The sequence below is a fragment of the Saccopteryx leptura genome, chromosome 6 (genome assembly GCF_036850995.1).
Source record: "Saccopteryx leptura isolate mSacLep1 chromosome 6, mSacLep1_pri_phased_curated, whole genome shotgun sequence".
In the NCBI taxonomy this organism is placed as follows: Eukaryota; Metazoa; Chordata; class Mammalia; order Chiroptera; family Emballonuridae; genus Saccopteryx; species Saccopteryx leptura.
In genome coordinates, this window is record NC_089508.1 from 161,868,352 (window position 1) to 161,887,915 (window position 19,564).

Genomic DNA, 19,564 nt, shown 5'->3' on the forward strand with positions numbered 1-19,564 from the left:
TCTCTGTCTTCCAACACATAGTAAGACCACAAGTTAGTCTCAAATAGGGACTTCCAGGTGGCAAACAGGGCCTTTGCAGGGTGGTGAGGAGCTTGGCACACGTGGCCTGTGTGGAAGAGCTGTGGGCATTGTGGGAGATGAAGGACTGACATAGAGTAGGCAGGACTGGGGGCCCAGGGAGGGAAAAGGGAAGGTTGGCAGGAAGTATAGATGGGTTCTTCCCGTGGCCAGAAAAGGCAGTGTAAGCCTGGACAGCTGCGTGCTACCCTCGTAGTCCTCAGACCTCTACTGTATGCTCATCTTCCTGTGTTCCTTTATGTGTGTGTGGGGCAAATACTCTGTTTGGGGCTGAGGAAACTGAGATACAGTCAGACTCAAAGGCAAACAGTGGCAGAACTGGGGTCATAACCTAGGTTCCCTGACACTCCTGGCTTCATCTGTCCTTGACACTCACTCTTATGCTGGCCTATGATGACAATAAATAAAAATAACAACAGTGCTATCACTTTTTGAACACCTTCTGCATGCTGACCGTGCCCTGAGAGCCTCATATATATCCTCTCTAGGACCCTGAGGGGGGTGGGACTATCATTGTGTGTGCATTTCACAGATCAGGAAATGGACTCAGCAAGGTCTAGCAACTTGCTTGTGGTCACCTAAGATGGAGCCTGCAGAGAGGAACCTTGACTCCAAAGCCCATGTGGACCCTTCTGTGGCCTGCATCTGTGCCTCTAGAAGCCCCCCCATCTCCCATGATCCCACACTATGAATAATTCTCCTAGTTGGGCCAGCCCCCTCCTCACCTATGCCCAATGCCATGACTCTCTTAGGGACCTCTGCTATTGGCACTCCCCAGGTTTAGACTAAACGAACTGCAGACCCCTTGGGCCTGAGGAAGGGTAAGCCCTTTTGGCCTTGGCTTCTACAGGGGACGTGGTTCACTGGGTGTGAAGTAAGGGGACAGGAATGCCCCAGAGAGCAGCCTGCTGCTCTGAGGGATCTCCTTGCAGACATTCTGGGAAATTCAATTGTGAGGGACGCCTAGGGGCCTGGTCAGGGTCACACATCACCCCCATCCCCATTCTCCAACCTCCCACCATACACTGGGGACTCCTTTCCCCTCTGGGGAGCCCTGCAGGGAGTTGCTGCCCTTGAGCTGAAAATACCTTCCTTTCTGTACACAGAGACAGTCACAGTGACACACACACCCCATTCCTATCCTTTTTTTTTTTAATTTTTATTTTTGTGACAGAGTCAGACAGAGGGGACAGATAGGGACAGACAGGAAGGGAGAGAGATGAGAAGCATCAGTTCTTCGTTGCGGCACCTTAGTTCATTGATTGTTTTCTCATGTGCCTTGACGGGGTGGGGGGGCGCTACAGTAGATTGACTGACTCCTTGCTTGAGCCAGCGACCTTAGGCTCAAGCTGGTGAGCTTTTGCTCAAACCAGATGAGCTTGCGCTCAAGCTGGCGACCTTAGGGTCTCAAACCTGGGTCTTCCGCATCCCAGTCTGACGCTCTATCCACTGCGCCACCGCCTGGTTAGGCCCATTCCTATCCTTGATCAATATGCTGGTTAGCCAAACAAAACCAGGCACAGTGTGGTCCTGGGTTGGGGCTCACTAAAGGTCACTGAGTTTATGTTTCTGGAAGTTGGTGTTGGCCTCAAATGGAGGAGCAGACTCTGGGTTTGGGGCCTTGTGCTGTGGCAAGTCACTTCCCTTTTCTGGTCTCAGTTTCTACATCTGAAATGACTGAGAGTCTTCTCTGCACACTGTTTGAGGCAGAAGTACACAGACACACCCACATGCCCTACTGGTGTCCCCAAGTCCCCTAGGCTCCTATAGCTCCCTCAGATTAGCATGGGATCCAAGAGGGGCGGGCTGGGTGGGCTCTAGAGTCGGGCCAACCTGGATTTTAGTGTTCCTTGCACTATCCACAAATTGGGTGACTTTGATTAGTCACCTGCTCACATCTGAACATCAGTGTCCTCATCTGTGAAATGGATGGACCATGGTGTCTATGGCTTTGGGATGCTGTAGACAGAGCACCTGGCACAGACTTGATTGATGATGGTAATACTGTAACCGCCTCCACTCCCAAGGCTGTTCTGGTTTCGGTCCCCCCAGCCTTGGTCTCAGGGATTCTGGGAAGGAGACAGTGCCAGTCTGCTGGCTCAGCCGGCTTGGCCACTGACCTTCAGAGCACCCAGGCTGTCAAGGCCACCTGACTGCCTGCTGGGCGGGCAGGCGGCAGGGGTGAGCGTCAGCCAGCTCCGCGCCTACGCTGCCCTACCCTGCTCCCACTCTCCCTCTCTGCGCCTGTGTGTGAGCTAATTAATCTCAGTCCCGTCGGGAAATTAGAACGCAGCAGCCACAGCCTCCTCAGCCTCAGTGCCTGTGCTGCTCCTAGGCCCTGCCGAGACCCACTGTGGTTTGGGGGCGTGGGGTCAGGGATGGGGGTGACAGGAGTTGCTGCTCCTGCACAGGTCTCCCTGAGCTCCCCACCTCCGGGCCAGGGCGGGGCACACTGGCTTCTCGACCCCGTTCCCTCCCAGATAGTGTCCATAAGGACATGGGCAGTTGCCCTGCTGGGGTGAGAAACCCAACCCCCGTACCTCTTTGACCTGGTCCTGGGGCTGGTATGGTCCCTTCCTTACCCCATATTCTATCTCATTGTGGGGTCCTCATGCCAGCTCAACTTGGACTGACAGAGACAGATGTAATTATGAAATTTTGCTTGGGAAATTAATTCAAAAAAGTTAATTAATTGGCAGTTCCAGAGGTGGCGGGCTCCACGCCCAGCCCGTCCTACTGATGTTAGTGCTGACCCGCCTGAGATGCAGCTTCCTGGGCAGGCAGGGGAGAGGGTCGCCGATGACCTGGCTGGGCAGCCCTGGGACAGGGAGCAGGTGCATAGTGAGGAGGAAAGTGCAGATCTGTGTCGGGACCCAGAGCAGGTACCTGGAAAGGGTTTGTCAGCTGGATCTGCTGGGGTAAACTTGGCATCCTGAGAACTCAGCCACTTGTTTGTATATTCAACAAGCTATTGTCAAACTTCTGTTGTACACCAAGGGCAGTGACTTAAGTGCCCCCGGCCAGCATAGACCACTGAATGTTTTGTCCAGTTCTTCTGAATCCTTTTTTTTTTTTAAGAAAAACCTCTAAACCTATACTCAGAGGCTTTTCCAAAGGGCTCAAAGGGACATTATTGAGCCCATTGTGCAGATGAAGCAACTGAGGCTCAGAATTCAGCTGTATCCTCCAGCAGGATACTAAGGGCTGTGTAAAGGTTAGGCTTCTTCTCGAGGGCTGAGTGCTCCCACAGGCAGCCCCTCCCTGTGGGTGACAGCCTTGAAGTGGACATTTCCAAGGAGAAGGTCAGAGAACATGGCCAACTCCTTTCACCTTGGCACACTTGGAACCACTGTGTCTCTTCTCCCCTCACCCTACCCTTGGACATTTGTGTATGCATGTAGGGGCTTTCTCCCCCCCCCCCCAAGCCTCAGGATGGCCCAGCTGGGCTGAGGCAGGAGGCCCCATATCCCAAGACTTCCCAGGTATATAGAGACCCCACTTCTAGGGTCCCTGGTTACAACAGCCCAACTAAGTTCTAGTGTCTGAAGCAGTGTGGGCTTCGTACAGTCTTACACAGATAGAAGAAGGGTCAAGGCTGGGGCAAGAGGTGTCTGGGCCCAGGACAGATCAGGGATACTGACTGCAGGAGGCCAGCAAGGTGAAAAACATGGGCTTTCAAGAGGTTGTGTGGCCTTGGGAAGGTCCCTTAGCTTCTCTGAGCCTCATTTTCCTTGTCTGGGAAATGAATGGTCCCATGTACTATTCAGAGGGCTGTGGTGAAGTTCAGGGAGATGTAGCCACTTGAAGCCTCTAACCTTGACACCAGGTTGGGTGGGAGAGCAGGGAGCCAGTGGAACTGTGCTGGCTCCAGGGCCTGAGAAGGCCAGCAGGTTTGGGAGGGGAAGTTGGTGCATGTGCTTGGGACAGGAGCTGAAGGACACAGAGGAGATGATAACTGTGAAGTACCCAAGAGTCAACAGCTAACAGCCCAGAGTCCTGGGGCGTCTAGGGGGAGTCAGTCCATATAGCCTCTACTCCCAGATTTGCATAGTGCATTCCCTTACCTTCAGGCCCCGAGTGGGCCCTGCAGTTAATCGTGTAGGCTCTACCTCTCAGTGGTTCAGAACAAAAGTGGCCATAATGAGCACGCTGAGCTGAGCACTCTGTGTTCTATATCACTCTGACATGTTCTGTAGTTCTAGGTTTCTTCAAGGACTGACCCATGTTCTTAGGTTTAAGTGGGCCACACCCACTCCCTGAGCATCCTGTGTGGGCTGGATATGGGATCACAGGGAAGAAGTTTCCTCTGCCCACCTCATCTCTTCCAAAAAGTCCTCCCTGCTACAACCTCTTTACCACCTCCCGCCCCCAGCATATTAGGCTGAGCACTTGGGGTTCTCTGCATAAACTGTTAAACCCTTCTCTGTGTGTGTCCATTTCCCTCCTAGACTGGGAGCTCCCTAGACTGAGTCCATGGCATCTCTGTATCCCACGCCCAGCAGTTAGTGCTGGACTTGGGTTATAGGGCTCTTGATTTCCTATTTTACAGATGGCCCTGTGAGGATGTCACTCAGCCAAGATCACAGCCTTTTGAGGGGCAGAGCTAACTTGGCCAAGGTGGGTGTGCAGGTCCTAGTGCCCTCTGGGGTCTCCCTGCAGACTTCAGGACCTTTCTAGACTTCTTTGGGGCTTGCAGCTCCTCATTCCCCTGGCAAGCAGTGTTCTGGGTGTCCAGCCTTGCGCCCTGGGCTCCTGAGAGCTTGGGGAGTGAGGAGTTCTGGCATCAGAGGGCAATCCTTCATCTCCTCAGCTTCTTTATCTGTGAAATGGGGATCCTGGTACCTTCCCCTGGTAGTGCTTAGTGGGGAAGTGAAATAATGGTTGCTTGGGACTCAGAACTCCTTAAGTGTCCCCCATTGTTATTATTACTCACACTGTTATTTTTTTTACCGTCACATTATTATTCATGCTCCCAGGGCCCCAGCAGCTGCAATGGCTGTGGGCCTGGGCAGAGCTCTGGTCTACAGAGAAGTTGCAGTTTCTAATTAGTCAGTGCCCCAAGAAGACAGCTTGGGTTTTTATTTTTGCTGGAGGATCCCACCTGCCCAGGGCTTTCTCAGACCGTCATCCACTGGGCTATGGCTGTGTGCCCCCTCTCCAGCCTCAGGTAGGGGTCCTGGCTTCAGGCAAAAGCCTCCCCAAATTTCCCCTGCCACTCCCTCTGCCTCCCAGATCTCCAGGGCCATGAATCATTTATGAGGCAAAAATGAAACCAATTAAGGACAAACTTTGAAAGCCTCTAATTGCTGTGCCTGGTGGCACCGAGGAATGAGGGGAGGCAGGCCTCTCCGGTGCGGAATCTCCTTGGCCCGGCCTTCCCAGGCCTCCTGTCCCAGCGCGTCGCAGGGCGCCACGGCTCCCCGCCGTCTCCCGGTCGGCCGCAGATGTGCCTGCGCGCTCTGGCTGCTGCGGCGTCTGCCGCCCCGGCGCCCGGGTCCCAGACCGACTAATTAGGGACGTCTCTTCTCCCAGCGCCGCCCACCGCCGCTCCAGGCCCAAGGTGATGGCGGTTGTTCCTGCCCTTCTGGGGCCTGTGACCCAGAGCTGGCCGCGTTTCTCGGTCGGGAGCCAGCTCTGCTAGCCTGGCTTAACCCAGGCAAGCCCAGGACGCCCTGTCCCTGAACTGGGAGGCTGGGGCTCCCATTGCCCCCACTATGGGGTGTAGGCTTGGGTAGGCTCCGGGTGGCACTGGGGTACATGGCTTGGAGAGCCCCATTCAGTCCCAGGGAGAGGGATGATGATGAGATGGAGGCTGGGGGCAGGATACAGAGGAAGAGCCAGAGTGGGGTGAGCTCCTGAGGTGTGGCTGTGCAGCAGGATCCAGTGGGATCTTCCTCTCAGCTTTTCCACGGATAGCGATCTTAGGCAGATTCTTTAGCCTCAGTTTCCCCATTTGTAAACTGTTAGGACTAACTAGTTTTCTTCTGGATTTGGGATTTGAGCAGCTAGGTTTTATTTGCCCCCTACTCCCCTCTCTTGGGGGCTGCTGAGGGGATGGAGGTTAGGGGCTGGATGGACCCAGCAGGATCTGCCTCACTGCCAAGAGCCCTGGGCACCAATGGCCAGCCTGCTCACTCTGCTGAGGGCCAGGCAGGCCCTGGGCACTCAGGCACGTTGTTTGCTGAAACCGAATTTCTGTGCTTGTGTTTTTCCATAATTATATTAGCAGGTGGGATTTTTCCTCGGGGAAGCGGTGGGAGGGGGAGAGTCATGGCAGTGTCCCCGCCTGCTCTGAGCGTGAGCTGGGCTCTGCCTGCCCACCCATAATGATTTTTTAATTATGCAGCCAGTGCTCGGAATTGCTAATCCACCTCCAGCCCAGCATCCCCTCCTGCAGCTCACACCCCAGCCCCTCACTGGTGTCCCCAGAGTAGTGGTGCCCAGCCCCGCACCTCACTGATGCCTGTGTCTGGGACCACCACCACAGTGGGAGAGAGGGTAGATCGCGAAGGACCGAAGGGGCACCTCACTGGCTGCAGGTGAGAAGAACTTGGTGGTCGTGGGGCCTGTGACTCTCTTTGTGACCCCTGCCCCACCCTGGTCCCAGCATGGCTTGTACCAGCTAGGACAGCTGTGGCTCTGAAAGGGGGCAGGGGAGTTATCAGTGCCCACCCCTGAGTGGCATGGCCACACCTATTTAGGGACATCAGCCCGTCTCTACAGCTTTGTGTGAATCCCAAAGACACACACAGAGAAGTATGATTTTTGTCACATTCACACTCACATTTTGCTTCCCGTCCCCACACACGCTCAGCCTGACAGTTACACAATCACATGTTTGTTGTGTGTGTTTCTCATACATAGAACCATACCTGAGGGCCAGGGCGCCCTCCAGAGACCCCATCCAGAGACCCCACTGCTGCCTTCCCTGCCCTGAAGTGGCCCTGCGCCCACTCCCCTGTCTCCATACCCTCCCACACCCTGCCCCCCACCCTGGTGGACCCACTTAGGTCTCCCTGCTTCCACCTGGTGGGGTGGCTTCCTGTGGCTGGGGCCTGCCTAAACCCCATTGACCTGGCCTGCGTGAGGAGGCAGGGGGTATGGGGGTTCTGCAGCACTGTGGCAGCGGCTCCTCTCCAGGCGCCCAGCTGTGGCATCTGTCAAGGTCAGATAGCGACTCTGAAACCAGCCGGCTGGGCCCCATGGCCCCTCTCGCCTCATTATTTTTGTGTTCCGGGGCTGCGGCGACACCTCCCTCCCTCCTCCTCAGCCTCCCCCGCCTCTTGCCTGCCTCCCTCACGCCTCTGCAGGGAGGGCCTGGGTCTGGGGGCTTTTGTTTTCCATTTTTTTCCACAATCAGGCCAGGCAGGCAGGTAGATACTGGCCAACGCTATTGGGTTTTAAACGCTAACAAGGCAGGTGCCTCCCTCATGGCTGGGACAGGCTAGTGGGAGCCTGGATTGGTTTCTCAGGAGGACAAAGTGAACCTGGGCGTAGCCCAGCGCACCTGCGGGCAGCTTCCTGTTTCCATAGGGGCCCCAGCACCTGGCAGCAGTTGCTGTCTGCATCATCCCCATCCCAGTTGGGCCTCAGACTCACATCCCAGACCCCTCAGTGGCCCTGATACCACTCACAGTCTGCTCACGCATGCGGAAACACACACACACACTGGTGTACACGTGGCAGAGATGTGTTGAGCTCATAGGCCAGAAGAACCCACAAACATTCAGCCACTATGTAAAACACTATCTTGTACACACATTCGCTCTCAGACATACAGGTACATCACTGATGTAGGCAGCACACATTCCGCTGGTATGTGGGGAGGTCACACAAAGACCTACCTACAGTGGTATGTGAGCCCCATGTATACATCAGTGCTTAAACTCTCAGAGTGACATCTGAGACTGTACACATGCACCTGTCCACACCCACAGCCCCCAGACACACACTTATGCATGCAGCATGCGCAGGTGTCTGACACACCTCCTGGGTTTACACAGGCAGATATACATGTCTGTAGTGCTCCTCATGATACACACTCCAGCCTGAGCTCACTCCCTGGGGTCTGGTGTTCCATGAGCACAGTTACCCCATCCAAGGGCCTTCTGTCCCCCAAAATGCTAAAGTGAGCTTGAGAACTCCCCCTTGATGTACCCTGTTCTTCCAGGAAGCCCCTGGACAGCAGGAAATGGCAATTGACAGATGGCTGCCCTACCCTCCTGGCCGGCCTCTTTATGTACACCACCCTGAATCCCACAGCTCCGAGGTGGAGTGGTGGGGGGTTCCGAGTGGGTCACAGTGAACTCGAGGCTGCTAGCAGAGAGGACAGGCTCGGGGGTGGCCTCTCAGGCACTGTCTCCAGGTCCTTCTGCCTACCTCCAGCTCCTGATTAGGGTGTGTGAGTGTTGAGAGAATGAGATGTGGGCAGACTTCAGGCCCCCGAGAGTCTCTGGGGTAGCCCTGTCCATCCTCTCACTTCCTCCTCCAGCTGTGGACTGCTGTGACCGCCCCTGAGAGGGGGAGGTAGCTGGAGGTTTAGCAGGGGCAGGGCCCCCACCCCCCAGGAAACTCAAAACCCTGGGCCAGCCGCGGGTGGCGGGTTGGGGCAGGCACAAAGAGGGCCTCTGTGTGGCCAGGCTGGGCTGCCCACAGGATTCTGGGGGAGGAGGCAGGAGCCGGTTTCCGTCCCATTCTGCTTCCTGCGGAGGCCGCCGGAATGCCCGGAGCTCTGGCCCAGCCTGGCCCGTCCGGCCCACCCGCAGCCCCTTCCCCTGTCTTTTCCTGGGCCTTAAGGTACAGCTGCAGACTTTTCTGCAACAGTGCCCTAATGTGTTTTGACCAGAGCCTGAGAGCCAGGACCCATGGGAAACTGGGGGGGTTCCCCTAGACCAAGAGCTAAACAGCCAAAACTCCTCCCCCCATGTCCCTCAAAGCTCTTGGCTAGTGTTGGAGAGCCAGGCCCTGGAGTCACACAAACCTGGTTTCAAGTCCTGGCTTTGCCACCAATGATCTTGTGACCTTAGGTAGGTGACTTGACTTCCTTGAACCTCGGTTGGCCTCATCTGTAAGTGAGGATAATACTGGAGTTATATAGAGGGAATTCAGTGAGAAAATGGATGTAAAATGCTTAGCACCTGGAAGAAAGTAAGCGCTCATTATTAGGGCGTGCCATCATCATGTCATCTGGGAAGATGGAGGTGGGAGAAGGCTGGATGCTCTTCACCTCAGTAAGCTTCACACCATCTGGGGCTTGGTCCCAACCCTGTGACCTACCCAAAACCTTTATCTCTAGACCTCAGTATTACTAGCTACATCACATCAAGGGCTAATCTAGGTCCTCTGGGTCCTCACAGGATTTGGAGAGTGGGAGGGGTCACTATCAAGAGTCTTTTTGTCTGTATTTCTCTACCTCCTTTCCCATGGGCCCCTCTGGGATCATGATTCTTGCTGTTGGATGAGGAACAAGAACCATTCTCCATTTTATGATGGGAAACAGAGGTTCAGTGTGGGGGAAAGCCTTGGTCAAAGTCAACAGGAAGGGTTAGGATGAAGGCACAAACCTAGACCTCAGGACTCTAGTCCCCTAGCCAGTTGTGTCACATACCCTCAAGTCTCAGAAGGACAGACTCTTTGGCCCCCCAGATTCCTTGGCCCAGGTGTCTGAGCTAGCGTTCCCTGGCTTGCCCAGTGGTGAGGCCACCAGGAGGGAGGTCTTAAGAGTGTATGAGCTTTGATCACAGGTTGATGTCAGCTCTGACATCACCATTTTGTACGAAACGTTAGCTAAGATTCAGGGGGGGTTAAATGGGGAAGGCATAATTTTCTTTATATCACAACCGCTTATAAAATTGCCTGCTCTAAAAGGGGCAATAATAGTACTTCAGAAACTGCATATGAGGATTCAACGAGACAAGGAATGAACAGTGTGTGACACACAGGAAGGCCTCCATACAAGTTAGCCCCTTTCCTCATGGTCCCATGGTAGAGCTAGGGAAACTGACTCCGAGACCATATGCCCAGGTCATACAGCAAGGAAGGCCTTCCTCATCCTTTGACCCTTCCAGAGAAGGAACCTGGCTGTCGAGGAAGGCCTTGTCTTTATCAGAAATGTGCCAGGCTCTGCACCTCACGTCCTAGAGCTCCAGGTCAGGGCATTACCTCCCGCCTGGGCCTTAGTGTTCCTAGCCATGAAATGGCTGGTCTCCTCTTCCAGCTGTTTTTGGGAGATCTGTAGGGACAGCAGAGCCCTGTGTACTCTTGGGGTTTTCTCAGCATGTTTCAGCCCCAAGCAAGGGGGTTGTGTCTGCCCTGGGAGGAGGGTTGCGAGAGCGTCGGGGGGTATGGAGTCCAGGAAACATGATTGCAGCCCTGCCCCCGTTCTGTCCTTGGCAGTCAACTTTGGGGTAGCAGTCTTGGGGAAACCCTAGTGGTATTGAGGGCATGGTCCACCCCAGGTCATCTGATAGGTGCTAGCAGTGGTCAGTGTGTCCTTGTTTGTGTGTCCATCATAGCTGGATATGTGCTCTCCGGCCAGGTCTGTACTTCTCCCAGCCTCTGAGGTCAGGGTTGCATGCACATCTTCGTCGGCCTGAGTGGGGCTTTTGTTCCCTCTGGAAACTCCCCAGCCTGAATCATGGAAATCAGAGATGGAACCCCTCGCTACACACACATACACCCCCCCCCCAATTGCTCAGCTCAGTTCAACGACCATAGCCTGTGGTCTGCACTCCCTGCCACCACTGGCCAGCATAACATCTGTTCATCTTGCCTCCCTAGAAGGCCAAGAAGAGCAGCCCACCAAGGTGGGTGGAGGAATGTAAGGGTGGCACAGGGCTGTCAGGAGTGAGCATGGAACTGTGGGAGAATGTGATGACCAGGGTGTACAAGTCTGCAGAGCTGGCCTGCCCGGGTTATGGCAGCTCTGACTCCCCTGTACTAGTGCATCAGGGACCTGAAGACCCTGCTGAAATGCAGCCTCCTCCAGGAAGCCTTCTGTCAGCAGGCGAGATGGCTGGAAGGCTGTTCTAGCCAGCATATAATTAGGGAAGGCTGGCCCCTTGCTCATACTTCGCACTTGGTAGTGGTGATGGTTGTACAACTCTGTAAGTTTACTAAAAATTATTGAATTATTCAGCCACTTACAAATAGTGGAATTTTATATGTTAACTGTGTCTCAGTAAAGCTGTTAAGAAAAAATCCTGCCCTTGGTCTCAAGGCCTCTTAAGACCTAAGCAACCTCACAGCCATACCTTACGCCTACTTCCCCATTTCTTAACGCTTTCTGGCTTCCTGTGCGCCAAACACTGTCCATCCCTTGTCTCATTGTCCCCTTTGGTAACCTCTCCTTATCCTGAACTCACAGGCTGGTGATCCCTTCCTCCAGGAAGACCCTTCATTCCAGGCCCAGTCGGCACCCCTGCCACTCTAGTCTCACATTGGGCAGCCCAGCTCCTGTGCACCGCTCTAGGGTTCGGTGTCCTCCAGTCTCCCAGTAGCACCAGGCGTGGGGATGCTGTTGGTTAGGCTGTGGGGCTGTGTATAACTGAACATCTAGAGCATCTCACTGTGGGCCGCCTGCATGCATATCCACGTGCAGACAGCACCATCCCACCCCACAGTGCCCCACCCCCTGCTGTCTGGCTTGAGAGGCTCAAGACAGAGCCCTACTGGGGATGAATTCTGGCTCCTCTGGGACTAAGGATAGAGTGAAGGCATGGCTACCACTTCTGGTGACCTCATTGTCAGCTGGCATTATGATGTCACTGGCCCAGCATTCTGGGTTCCTGTATGGGTATTTCCAAGCCCCCCCCCCCCCAGGTGGGGGTACTCCCCTGGGGTCTATGACAGCTCGCCTCCTGACCACGTAAAGTGGGAGGCACAGTAACAACTCTGGGGCTTGGGGGCAGTCTCAGGGTAGCTGAGTCACCTTGCCCTGGGCTACTCTCGTCAGTCGTCCAGGTGAGCAAAGGTGGTCACCAGAGCAGGGTTGTGGCAACTAACTAACACTTGAGCTCTCTGGGTTCAAGTTTTACCCCAGCTGTTTGACCTAAAATTGGTTAATAGTTCCTATTTCCCAAGTTCTGGGGAGGAGTTGAGGAGGGAGAGAAGACCTGTGAAGCATAAGAGCACAGTGCCTGGGACAGTGTAGGTGCTCAGTAAATGCTAGCAGATAAGGTGAGTCAGTCAATGTCACTTGGTGGTAGGAGTTGCTTAGAGAAGGGCAGGCTGTATGCCTTCTGGGGCTGACCAGGGTCCGGGGGTAGAAGCTGGTGGGGGGAGCACTGTCTGGAATTGGCCCCAGTTTTGACTCTCCCTCTTCCCAGCCTAGCCAGTGAGCTTGAACTCATAAGAAGTTGGGCCTAAGGAGGTGGGTCTCATCCAGTCTCCCCTAAACCTCCTCTTCTGCCTTCCTCTCCTATGGGTATGTCCATCTGCTTTCTCCTGGCCCCAGGTCCCTGAGTCTGGGATTCACTCATCAGGGCTCTGTCTCCGTGTATCAGAACCATGTTGGGGCCCTGGGTCTCCTTGAACCCAGCCCCCCGTCTCTGCTTCCCGTGATGCTCTTTCCTCTAGCCTTTACCCTTTGCCCTGTCCTCTCCAAGTGCCCCTTTCTCTGACTCACCCTACAGGTTCTCTGTCTCATGACACTCTGTCCGCACCACCTGTCTCTGTTCTTCTGCCCCCATGTCCCCTCTGGTCCCCCAGCTCTCAGAGACTGATTGGTTCCCTTCTCAACCCCTGCCCCCCTGGGCTCTGTCCCGCCCGTCAGCCCCTGGTCCCAGCTCCTGGCCGGCCCGGCTCCTGCATGGACAAAGGGGTCCTTTGTGGGCTGACCGCGCCTGGCGGGGCGGCGGGGCGCTGGCTCCACATTGCTGATGAAACGGAGCCCTTTGTTGTCCCTCCTCAGGCGCAGTATTTCTTTTTGGGGGCTGGATGTGTTCCTGGCAGGGCCGATGATGGATGCGCCCGCCGCCGCCCGCCTGCCCGCCAGCTTTCCCTCCTGCTCATTCCCGCTCTGCTTCAACGCAGCCCCGACTCCTCCCCTGCTGCCTTGGCACTGCCAGGCCCTTCCTGGCCTGGGAAGGGTTGCTGTGTGCCCTTCGGTGGAAGGCTGGGGCCTAGGAGATGCTCTTAATGTCCTCCTGTTCCATGAGTAGGGCGAACGGGTCCTGTGGTCAGGGGTCCATTGGGACCAGGACATCAGCTTTTCCAGGGTCTGAAAGAGAAGATGAGCCAGGTACACAGGCATATTTAGAACAGTGTAGGGACCAGGACTTAGGGACTAGATGTTGGTATCTGCCCGTTCTGGGCTTTGAGGACAGTTACCCTGTATGCCTGTCCCCCTTGTATACCGCCACATTTGTTTTCTGTGGCTGACAAACCACAGTGTTCTGCCTGCATCACCTGTTCAATGACATATCACATCCTCTGATCCTGAGTGCGGTATGTCCCGGGACCTGAGAGGCTGGGAGAGGGTAGTTCCTGAGGAAGGACAGAAAAATGGAAGATTAAAAGAGAGATTCAGAGAGATGAACAGAACATGAGGTTTGGTCTCCACCACAAGAGACACAGGATAGAGACAAAAGCAGGGGAGGTTCAGCCAGAGCACCAGCCCTGGACGCAGGCCGGGCTGTGTCGGAGGGAGCTGACTTCTAATTGACCTGCCAGCCCCGCACGCAGCGGCAGATCCTGGAGCTGGGAGGGGGGAGTAGAGCAAGAGCCGAGTTAATGCCGCTATCGATTTCTGCCACCAGCCAGCAGGCCGCAGAGGCGGGAGACGCGCACAGGGGCTAGGGCGCAAACTGCTCCCCTCACCAGCTCTCCAGCCCGTGGGCGCCTGCCTTCTCCTGTCTAGGGCTGCTGGGAATGTAGTCCAGGGCTGAACAGTTGAGCTCAGATCGGTAGGGGGGCTAGGTGAGTTGACTTGGGGTGATGGTCTCTGGGCCTGATATCACTGACCCTAGTCCTCAACACCTAGCCAGGGTCAGTGCTGCCTGGAGGGATACTGATCTCAGAGGAAAGAGGCCGGAGAGCTAGCCTGGGCTTGGCTCTTAGGAGGTAGGGTGGAGCACAGCTATCCTTGGGGATACATGAACCTCTTCCTCTTACTACAGCTCTGACGTCTGTGACATCTGAAGCCCAGCCTGGACGAGCCCTCCTGGGTTTGTCCTGGTGGAATTGCCAGCTCGTACAGCTCTTCCTCACCGTTCATCCACTTTCACTAGGAAGGAGCCTAGGTGGGCTGGTGCCCACTGGGGCACGGCAAGGAAAGGAAGGTCTGGCTTTCTGCTGGTCCTGCCATTTGCCTCATGTTGGAGCTAGAATGTTTCCCTTTCCTACACTTGTTCCTCCTTCTTACCACTCCTTAGCAGACTTGGAACAGGGGCCCTGCCTGCTTGGGGCCTCAATTTCTCCCTCTGTAAATGCAGAGGGTTGGGCTAGATGACCTCCTAGGACAGGCTGAGTCCTATGACTGGGGGATGGTGGGGTTGCCTGGGGACAAAGATGCAGTGTGTGCGGCCCCCAAGCCCAGGGCGGGGCAGGCCTGGCCAGATGTGTGCCTCCCCCTTGAGCCGCCAGCTGCTCTGGCTGGGCCCTGTCTTCCCGCCTCTCTCCAGGGGGTTGCTGGGCCAAGGCAAGCAGACAGGGAAGGAATGCTCGAGAGCCAGGGCTGATGAGGAAACTGCCACTCCACTCCATCTGGAACAGTTCCTCCCAGAGCTCCTGGCCAAGGACACTGGCTGCTCATGTGCCTTAGACTTGGGGCCTGAGCAGAACAGGCTGTGTCCTAGGAAGGGTCACACCTACTCTCAGTTCCAACTTGCACCAGCTAGAGGTCCCTCCTGCCTACAGCCCAGGTCCATCTGAGAGCCAGACTGAATGAAGCACAGCAGTGAGGCCTGAGTAGAGAGACAACAGTGAGGTCTGAGGTTGGAGAGTGAAAAGGAAACGTGTCAATGTGTGCGCAAGCGTGTCCCCCATTCTTGCAGGTGAAGGCTTGTCCTCTGGCACAATATCCTGCCTGCCCTGTAGCAGGAGAATACATGCTCCTTGAAATAAGGTTTCTGAACTCTATTTGGCAAAACTCTTAAAACAAAAGCAAACTGTTTCCTTTACATGCAGGACTTGCCAGAGCCTTGAGATAATTGATGTGTGATAGGACTATCCAATGGGGATCCAAGGGCAGCCTCTCACACTTGTTGGTCTATACCTTCTGTTGGTCTACCCTTCAGAGGCTCTTCCGACTTCTCTTCTCTATAGCTGGATTGGGGAAGCAAGATTAGGTAACAGAAGGTGACTCTCTAACCCCCCTCCTAAGATTAATAAACATCTCCAGCTCCCCTGTTCTCTGCCCAAGGAGGACTGCTTGCCTCCGTTAGGTTGCCTAGACCCCAGCAAGGCAGTCTGGCTGTGGAGAGCAGGCTGAGCCCCTTGGTGTACCCGTGGGCTAGTCAGTTCTCCTAAACCTTGTCTTCCTCTTTAAAATAGAGTATGACTAGCTACTACTTTGTAGGGTTCATATGAGTCTTAACTGAGAGAGTACAAGTAAAAATTTTTTAATGGGGTGTAGGGGGCTGGCACTTACTAAATACCTAGTCAGGCTTGTGGTTGTTATAATGGTGATATATTGGTGGTAGTGGTGGTGATGGTGGACAAGGAGGAGGAGGAGGAGAAAGAGGTTATTTACCACTGCCCTGACCCTGTATCCTCTTGTCTTGACAGAGTGAAGATACTTTCACATAGACACCTGACCATGTGCCTGCCCTGAGCATCGAGGCCCACTAGGCATCTCTGTTGTGGGCAGCAGCGCCCGGCACTTGTCTGAGGACCCCCCATAGTTGGCAGGCTCCCCCAACAGCGGGGTCTGGGCCTCGGCCCCACCATGTCGAGCCTCAGCAGTGGCTCCCAGGACACCGGCGGCAGTAGCAGTAGCAGTAGCAACTCCAATGGCAGCAGTGGCAGTGGCCCAAAGGCAGGAGGAGCCGACAAGAGTGCAGCGGTGGCCGCTGCTGCTCCAGCCTCGGTGGTGGATGACGCGCCGCCCCCTGAACGTCGGAACAAAAGCGGCATCATCAGTGAACCCCTCAACAAGAGCCTGCGCCGCTCACGCCCTCTCTCCCACTACTCTTCCTTTGGGGGCAGCGGGGGAGGTGGTGGAGGCAGCATGATGGGCGGGGAATCTGCCGAAAAGGCTGCTACAGCTGCAGCCGCTGCCTCCCTGTTGGCCAATGGGCACGACCTGGCGGCAGCCATGGCTGTGGACAAAAGCAACCCTACCTCAAAGCACAAAAGTGGTGCTGTGGCCAGCCTGCTGAGCAAGGCTGAGCGGGCCACGGAGCTGGCAGCCGAAGGACAGCTGACGCTGCAGCAGTTCGCACAGTCCACGGAGATGCTGAAGCGCGTGGTGCAGGAGCACCTACCGCTGATGAGCGAGGCGGGCGCGGGCCTGCCTGACATGGAGGCCGTGGCGGGCGCCGAAGCCCTCAATGGCCAGTCCGACTTCCCCTACCTGGGCGCCTTCCCCATCAATCCGGGCCTCTTCATCATGACCCCCGCGGGTGTGTTCCTGGCCGAGAGCGCGCTGCACATGGCGGGCCTGGCCGAGTACCCCATGCAGGGCGAGCTGGCCTCTGCCATCAGCTCGGGAAAAAAGAAGCGGAAACGCTGTGGCATGTGCCCGCCTTGCCGGCGGCGCATCAACTGCGAGCAGTGCAGCAGTTGTAGGAACCGAAAGACTGGCCATCAGATTTGCAAATTCAGAAAATGTGAGGAACTCAAAAAGAAGCCTTCCGCTGCTCTGGAGGTAACGGCGCCTTAGAGGGAGGTGTGTGGGTTCTTGCGTCTGTCTGGCAGTCCAAACCCACTCCCAACCCCATCTTTCCTGTCTGGGTAAGGGTCTAGGGGATTCCCAGCCAACCCCTGGGCTCTGGGGTTCTAAGCCAGTCTTTGAGACACCAATTCACTGCCCCCCAAATCAGAGCCACATCGCAAACAAAACTCCAGGCAGGGACCTAGCATTCCCAGACAGTCTCCTCCACCCCCAACCCCCACCACCCCCAGTATTTTGAACACCTTCCTGGAGCTCTGGGTCAGGTATTGAAATTCCTGTACACACCCTAAGTTTGCATCCCATCTGTGACCTAAGATTTTGGGACTCTCCCTTGTCCCATTTGATGGGGTTCTGCCCCATGACCCTGTGGCTTTGAGAGTTAACCTTTCACTTGTCTCTTCAGAGCCCAGCCCTCCCCTCAAGGCCACCCTAGTGCTGACAACCCTGCCCTGGGGCCTGGAAAAACCCTGGGCCAGGCACCTTGCTGACAGATTAGGGTGCCTTGGGGCCCCAAGATCAGTCTGGTTGCACAGCAAATGGCCAGGGATTCTGTGGGTCTGTAGTTAGGGTGAGCCCAGGGTGTGGGCAAGGCCTGTCTTCCATGTGACTGGATTAAAGAAGGCCAGTTGCTTTTTCTGTACCTCATGGCTGGGCCTGTCCCTGTGCCCCAAGCTGTGGCAGCCTAGCTGTGGGGCCAGGCCTGGGTACAAAAGCATCTTTTCAGCCTGCTGTCCCTGCCCCTTCCCCACCCCTCTATGAGTGGGCTTGATGCAAATGTTCACAATTGTTGGAAAACAATAATGGAATCGTAGCTGTGGCTACTCACCCCCTGAGCCCCAAGCCTCATATATCTGCTCTCCTGCCCAGAGAACACAACTATACGCACACAACGGCACCCACTCTTGTCTAGCGTGGACACACACACACACACACACACACACACACACCCCTGCCCAGTGCGCCTCTTAATAAACACAGCAAGTATCCTTCCTCCCCACTACTGCTCCAGACATGCTGCACACTGTAGCAGAACTCACGGCGTACGTCCATATATGTGTCCAGGGCACATGGTTACACGCTCATTCAACAGAAACGTGCACACAGCTCCCAGATGCACCACAGCCGCCTGGCATTTGTGGCCTTTGGACCAGGGGAAGGGGTGTTTCTGTCTGGAAGGAGGGTTCCTGGGCACAGTGACTCAGGAGGCCTCAGGGTGCTCCAGGCCCTTCAGCGACCCGGTGGGTCAAGGCTCCTTCTCTGGCCTGGCCAGGATGGCAGGAACTCCAAAGAGTGGCTGCCTTTACTCCATGCCCATCCCTCCACCATGAGGCCGTCCACGGGGAACGTCTTTGCACCAGGCCCAGCCGGACCCTGACTGAACTCTCTCCTTGTTTTTGTCTCTCGCCCCCGCCAGAAGGTGATGCTTCCGACAGGAGCCGCCTTCCGGTGGTTTCAGTGACGGCGGCGGGAACCCAAAGCTGCCCTCTCCGTGCAATGTCACTGCTCGTGTGGTCTCCGGCAAGGGATTCGGGCGAAGACAAACGGATGCACCCATCTTTAGAACCAAAAATATTCTCTCACAGATTTCATTCCTGTTTTTATATACATATTTTTTGTTGTCGTTTTAACATCTCCACATCCTTAGTATAAAAAGAAAAAGAAAAAATTTAACTGCTTTTTCGGAAGAACAACAAAAAAAGAGGTAAAGACGAATCTATAAAGTACTGAGACTTCCTGGGCAAAGAATGGACAATCAGTTTCCTTCCTGTGTCGATGTCAATGTTGTCTGTGCAGGAGATGCAGTTTTGTGTAGAGAATGTAAATTTTCTGTAACCTTTTGAAATCTAGTTACTAATAAGCACTACTGTAATTTAGCACAGTTTAACTCCACCCTCATTTAAACTTCCTTTGATTCTTTCTGACCATGAAATAGTGCATAGTTTGCCTGGAGAACCCACTCACGTTTATAAAGAGAATGTTGATGGCGCCGTGTTGAAGCCCCTCTGTATCCAACCACATTGGCAGAGCTGCCTTGAGGAGCTCACAGAGGGGGAGGGAGCAGAGCCCCCCACCCCCAGGCCCAGGCCAGGCGTGCTACACCCACAGTCGCCACAATAGGATCCTCCACCCCAACAACAATGTTGCAGAAATGAAAGTTCTATTTGTTTATCTATCAAGATCTGGGGAGTCCATGTCTAGATGGTTCTGATCCTGGCTACTTCCCTTAGAAAAAACAAGTCATTTTTTTCCTGGCCTGGCGGATGGTGACAGAAGAAAGAGCTTCTTTGCGTGGTCCCCTGCCAGTGGGGGTGGGTGCCCAGGGGGTCTCCTTTGGCCTGGGCCCCCTTGCCCATGGCCAGCTTCCTGCTGATGAACATGCTGTTTGTATTGTTTTAGGAAACCAGGCTGTTTTGTGAATAAAACGAATGCATGTTTGTGTCACAGAACCACTGGCTTCCTGCTCTCGGTTTTCGGGGCTGTTGCTGGGCCGGGGTTGTCTGGGACCACCTTGGGAAGGAAGAAGAATCACCCAGGGACATTTAGAGTGGGCATCTCTTGGGAGGTGAGGCCCTCTGGATCCACAAGGGAGGCAAGCAGGAGCCGCTAGCCTGAATAACATGATGAAAATGCCCTTAATCTGTCAGTGGCTAG

At 55.1% G+C, this 19,564-nt stretch overlaps 1 protein-coding gene across 5 annotated transcripts in view; it reads left to right on the forward strand.

The window, feature by feature from the left end:
• Positions 1–19,130, forward strand: part of CXXC5 (CXXC finger protein 5) — a 35,421-nt gene extending 16,291 nt beyond the window's left edge. For 4 of the 5 annotated variants that reach the window (XM_066344617.1, XM_066344614.1, XM_066344615.1 and 1 more), the window contains exons 2-3: positions 15,805–16,885; positions 18,327–19,130. In XM_066344617.1, the coding sequence (XP_066200714.1) occupies positions 15,965–16,885; positions 18,327–18,371 (966 nt within the window). In that variant the 5' untranslated portion in view covers positions 15,805–15,964 and the 3' untranslated portion in view covers positions 18,372–19,130. Of the gene's footprint in view, positions 1–12,154; positions 12,256–15,804; positions 16,886–18,326 lie in introns of those variants that run through there. The other variant, XM_066344616.1, reaches the window with a different exon arrangement.
• The last annotated feature ends 434 nt before the right edge of the window (positions 19,131–19,564 follow it).